Below are 5,000 nucleotides of genomic sequence, written 5' to 3'. Positions count from 1 at the left end.
TGGGCACTTCTACTGAATATTAATGTACGTTTACTCCCAATAATTTTAACAGTAGCTTGGATTTAACAAAAAAATCTCTCATCACCCATAATGACTAAGATATGCAAAATAAGACATAAACACGAACATGTAACAACTCTCTCATTGGCTAAACCACTAATTGTCATGTCATCTTCGGTTGAAATACTACTTGTGATCAACATTCATGACTGGTTTATTCCCTGCCGTTACTTAAAGGGGCACCGTGCTCTGACGATGACTGAGTGGGCGGAGACGTACGGACCAGTCTACCGGATACAGCTGGGGAATCAGACGATGGTTGTGCTATCCGGATATGACGTCATTTATGAGGCTTTGGTGAAGACAGCAGAAGATTTTTCCAGCAGACCAGTGAACGCCATAACATCGATTGTCAACCCACAGAGGCTAGGTAAGTAACCGTGTGTTCTATCGCTAAATATTGTATAATTTTGTCTGTAACTTCTATTCACGCGTTGGCCAATAAGGTAGTGGATTCAAATAACGTGACAATATTCTAGTTTTTGCATAAATAGATAGACCCTAAAGCCCCACCCATGTATCTCCGTCAAAACGTAAAAAAATGAAACTTTCAATGGCAATGAAAACATACATTGCCATGGCGACGGTTGCTGTTAGGGTTATTGTTTGCATGGTACTGCCATGATTTCATTTTTAGAAAGACTTGGTACCTCCCTAAGACGTCGCCAAAAATTCAAAAGAGCCTGTAGGAAATGTATAAGTGTTGCCATTGGAATGAATGAATGAATGAATGAATGAATGAATGAATGAATGAATGAATGAATGAATGAATGAATGAATGAATGAATGAATGAATGAATGAATGAATGAATGAATGAATGAATGAATGAATGAATGAATGAATGAATGAATGAATGAATGAATGAATGAATGAATGAATGAATGAATGAATGAATGAATGAATGAAACAGCCTAATTTCCAGGCATCATCACGGCCCCTTTCGGCACTGCGTGGAAAGAGCACCGGAAGTTCACCCTGATGTCTCTGCGGGAGTTCGGCTTCGGGAAGAGGAGTCTGGAGGGGAAGATCCTGGCGGAGTCGGAGGCTCTACAGGCAGAAATCCTGAGGATGGGAGGCGGGCCGTTCGACATCGGCCGCATGGTGCAGAATGCAGTCACCAATGTCATCTGTTCTATTGTGTTTGGATCAAGGTAATATATAACGCCACATCACTTGTTGGTTCTCGTATTTGGCAGAAAAAAATATGAAGTGACAGGGTGGATAAGTTTTAAAAAAACAGGCCCGGGCAACTTATAATACCCCGAAATGCTACTATATAGGAGCCATGAATTCAAAATATTAGGCTGGTTTGTAATTCAAACAATGAACTTTAAAGTTGTAATCAAACCACTGCATTTTTAGATAAAATTAACGTAGTAAATATAAAGACGCTGACTTTTGTCAACCCTTTGGACGAAAATATAACGATTTTGGAGTTGATTAAGAACCTAAATCCTTCTTTTAAAGATAAAAAACAGAGCTGGCAAATCCGAGAACCAATTAATTCAATGGGTGTAGCCTGAGCTTAAAATTGTGACGAACATAAGTCTATTGAGTCTCAATAGAATCCAATTATTCCCCTCAAATCATACCATTCACTTCTAATGCACTCGGAAAACCGCACAAGTCTGATATCTTTTTATTTTTCCACTAGGTTTGATTACAACGACGACAAGTTTACACGCTTGATGGACGCTCTTGACCGAGGATTTGCCTTCAACTTTTTTGGTCAACTGGCGGTCTTTTTCCCCATCTTACGACACGTTCCGGGAATGGGGCGAGGTCCGAAACTTATTCAAGACGTCCTGGGTGTCGTCAGAGGCTACATTAAAGAAGAAATGGATTCCCACAAGGAAACATTCGATGCCAATGACATCCGGGACCTTATCGACTCATACGTCAGGGAAACCAAGTCTCACGAGAACAACGGCGAGACTACGTTCACTGACGAGTACACAGAACTAGTCCTTTTTGACATGTTCATCGCCGGTTCTGAAACAACCTCCACTACTCTGTACTGGGCCTTTCTGTATATGATTCTCAACCCGGATATCCAACGAAAGGTACCTTACGGCACTCCTTAGACCGTCCTCGTGAAGAATAATGCGTCATAATTCCCGAGGAAGGCAAAATCATCATTTGAACATTCGTTAACTGAACTGTTGTTTTTTTTTCAGAGAAAGTTTCAAATTTGATCTAATTTGACGCCTTCGTCAATGTTGTAAGATGTGCCACTTAGCATGAGAGGATCTAAGTCTAGATTTCTTCTTTTATCTTTTAATTCCAGGTCCAAGCTGAGATCCACGCTGTCCTGGGACACGACCAGCAGCCGTCCACCGCCCACCGTGCGCAGCTGCCGTACACAGACGCCGTGCTGACGGAGGTGGCGCGCATGGGCACCATCCTGCCGACTAGCGTCTTCCACGCCACGTCACGTGACACCAGTTTCCATGGTTACCACATTCCAGAGGAGACGACGGTGCTGGTAAGTGGAATTCACCAATTTCACACTTCCCATAATGCCTAGTAAAGATCACGGATATGACGTACTGTAAGACCACCCCTCCCCCTTCCTCGATTTGATATTTCCAACAAGTTCTATCGACAAACTGGTCAACTATATTGTTTTGAATTATTTATCTAGTATAAAGAGCATGCCATAATTGCATTTTTGTTGGAATTAGAGAAAATGACGTACCTTCTATCGTTCTACCTTCTACCGAAGACTCTCCTACTCGCACGGTTGCATTACGTATATCCCCTTACAACGTCATATCCCATCCATATCCGTGATCTTTACTAGGCATTATGGGAAGTGAAATTGGTGAATGGTGGTGAATGGCTGATTGTTTATGTTGTCATCTTTTTGTGGAGAACCGGATTTCACACCCGGGCCTGTGAACGATGTAGAGTTGTTGGCAATGTCTTGTTTTGATACATTAGGCCACAGCAAATGAATTTTATGGATGACATCCTCCTCAGACAGCAAATTCAAAGCGATAGGGCGAGAAAACGACGCTAGGAAAAAACAAGATTCTAACAACTTCTTACTATCAAACGCGAGCAATTGTGCCTCAAGTTTGCTGGATCGCTGACGGTCTACGAACAGATAGACGTTTACAACATTTTGCACAACTTTGGCACGTTTACCACCGGTAAAAGTCAAAAATCTTTAACGACAAATTGAAAGTCAGTCGAAAATTAATGCGCACGATGATGCCATCCATAACATAACTTTCTGTGACCTTGTTGTGAATCTGTTACTTATTCTGTGCATATTACACGTCATAAAAATGCATATTACACGTCATAAAAATGCAATCCTCAAGTAAGTTCAATTCAGATCCTCCCAACCTTAGTGTGGGGAGACCATTTTTCCTCCAATCCTCCCTCACCTCCTCCCTAACCTCCAATTCGATCTTCTTGTAAGTCTATGTTACACCACTCCATGTGATAAAAACTGCATAAAATGAATACAAACTGCAAGTATTCCTGTTCTACAGCCCAACCTGTGGTCAGTGCACTACGACCCGGAACATTTCCCCAACCCCGAAAGATTCGACCCCGGTCGCTTCTTGGACGCCCAGGGGCGATACCAGAGGGACGACCACGTCATTCCTTTTGGTGTCGGTAAGAGGCATTCTCTGCTAGGCCTGCCGTGTGTGTACAAGCTTACTATGTCTGTCTGCTCGCTAGTAAACGTGCAAGAAAATCACGTCGCCGCTATTTTTTACCCCACCGTTTCGTAGTGATATACCACCACAAACTGGGCCTTGTCTTTCCTCAATGAATCATCAGTTTTGAATTTCATTATGGAAGCACCCTCAAAGCAGAAAAGGCAACTGTATTGGGCATTGCCTCTATACACGTGGTACGAGGTAGACGTACTGGTTCCGGTTGGGATACTTACAGCGAGTTAATCTATGGATAATTATAATGGAAATTTCTTGAGCCTTATTCCAATGCCTGGGAAACATTCACAAGGTATTGACATAAGCATGTGATAAGAACAGTCTTTGCGATAAAAGAATTATTCAAATATTAACAAATTTAACAGTGACTCGGGGAGCATATCACTTTGCATATCAATCAATAGGTTGTGCTTATAAACCTGTTATCCCCTCTGGTCTCTCAGTCACTGACGAAAGCTAGTGGATACTAGCTGAAACGTCTGACGTTTTCAAAATCATATCCAGTTGCTTGAGTAACTGCTTTTTGGCGTGACTCGGGGAGCGTTTAAAAAGTGTGAATTGACAGGTAGCCAACATAGACAGGATTGGATCTTGTAACCCTGTGTAGGTCCGCGCATGTGCCTGGGTAAACAGCTGGCTGAGATGGAGCTCTTCGTCTTCTTCACGTCCCTGCTGCAGCACTTCACTTTCAAACTGCCAGAGGGCGCCACTAAGCCGTCCATCACAGGGATCTTCGGCATAACGAACTCGCCCAAGAAGTTCGAAATGGTTGCTGAGCCAATAGCTTGAGTTACTGTCTCGTTATATGATTACATTCGCCAAGAATTGACGAAGGTTATGTTTTCCTGGCCGTGTGTCTGTGTGTCTGTCTGTCTGTCTGTCTGTCAACAGCATAACTCGAGAAAGCTTAGATGGATTATCTTGATATTTGGTAGGTGGGTAGGTCTCGATAAGACCTGGAAATGATTAGATTTTGGACCCCCTAGCGGCTTGTTATGGTACTGCAGCTAAACTTCCGGTTTTGATATCTCATTATCTAGATATGCTAGGGTAACGAAATTTGGATTGTAGGTAGCTCTCATGCTGGGGAAGAAGTGACATGAGTTTGGGCCCCCTAGCGGCTTGCTCAGGAACTGCAGGGCTATCTGTTTGAAAATATTCAAAAGAGGATAACTCAAGAACCGGTGGACGGATCGTCGTGATTTTTGGTATGTAGGTAGCTCAAGTGACGCTTGACATAATTATGC

The 5,000-nt window shown here is 42.7% G+C and overlaps 1 protein-coding gene across 1 annotated transcript in view; it reads left to right on the top strand.

Moving 5' to 3' along the window:
• The window catches only part of LOC109472880 (cytochrome P450 2U1-like), a 5,913-nt gene extending 1,263 nt beyond the window's left edge, over positions 1-4,650 (top strand). Inside the window, exons 2-7 of the mRNA XM_019772745.1 lie at positions 238-430; positions 984-1,212; positions 1,716-2,124; positions 2,349-2,546; positions 3,565-3,691; positions 4,361-4,650. Of these exons, the coding sequence (XP_019628304.1) occupies positions 238-430; positions 984-1,212; positions 1,716-2,124; positions 2,349-2,546; positions 3,565-3,691; positions 4,361-4,542 (1,338 nt within the window). The 3' untranslated portion in view covers positions 4,543-4,650. The remainder of the gene's footprint in view (positions 1-237; positions 431-983; positions 1,213-1,715; positions 2,125-2,348; positions 2,547-3,564; positions 3,692-4,360) is intronic.
• Positions 4,651-5,000: the final 350 nt, after the last annotated feature.

Source organism: Branchiostoma belcheri, unplaced genomic scaffold, assembly GCF_001625305.1.
Source record: "Branchiostoma belcheri isolate BF01 breed outbred unplaced genomic scaffold, Haploidv18h27 scaffold289, whole genome shotgun sequence".
Lineage (NCBI taxonomy): Eukaryota > Metazoa > Chordata > Leptocardii > Amphioxiformes > Branchiostomatidae > Branchiostoma > Branchiostoma belcheri.
Note: the sequence above shows the minus strand (reverse complement) of the source record. Positions and strands in the feature narration are given on the sequence as shown.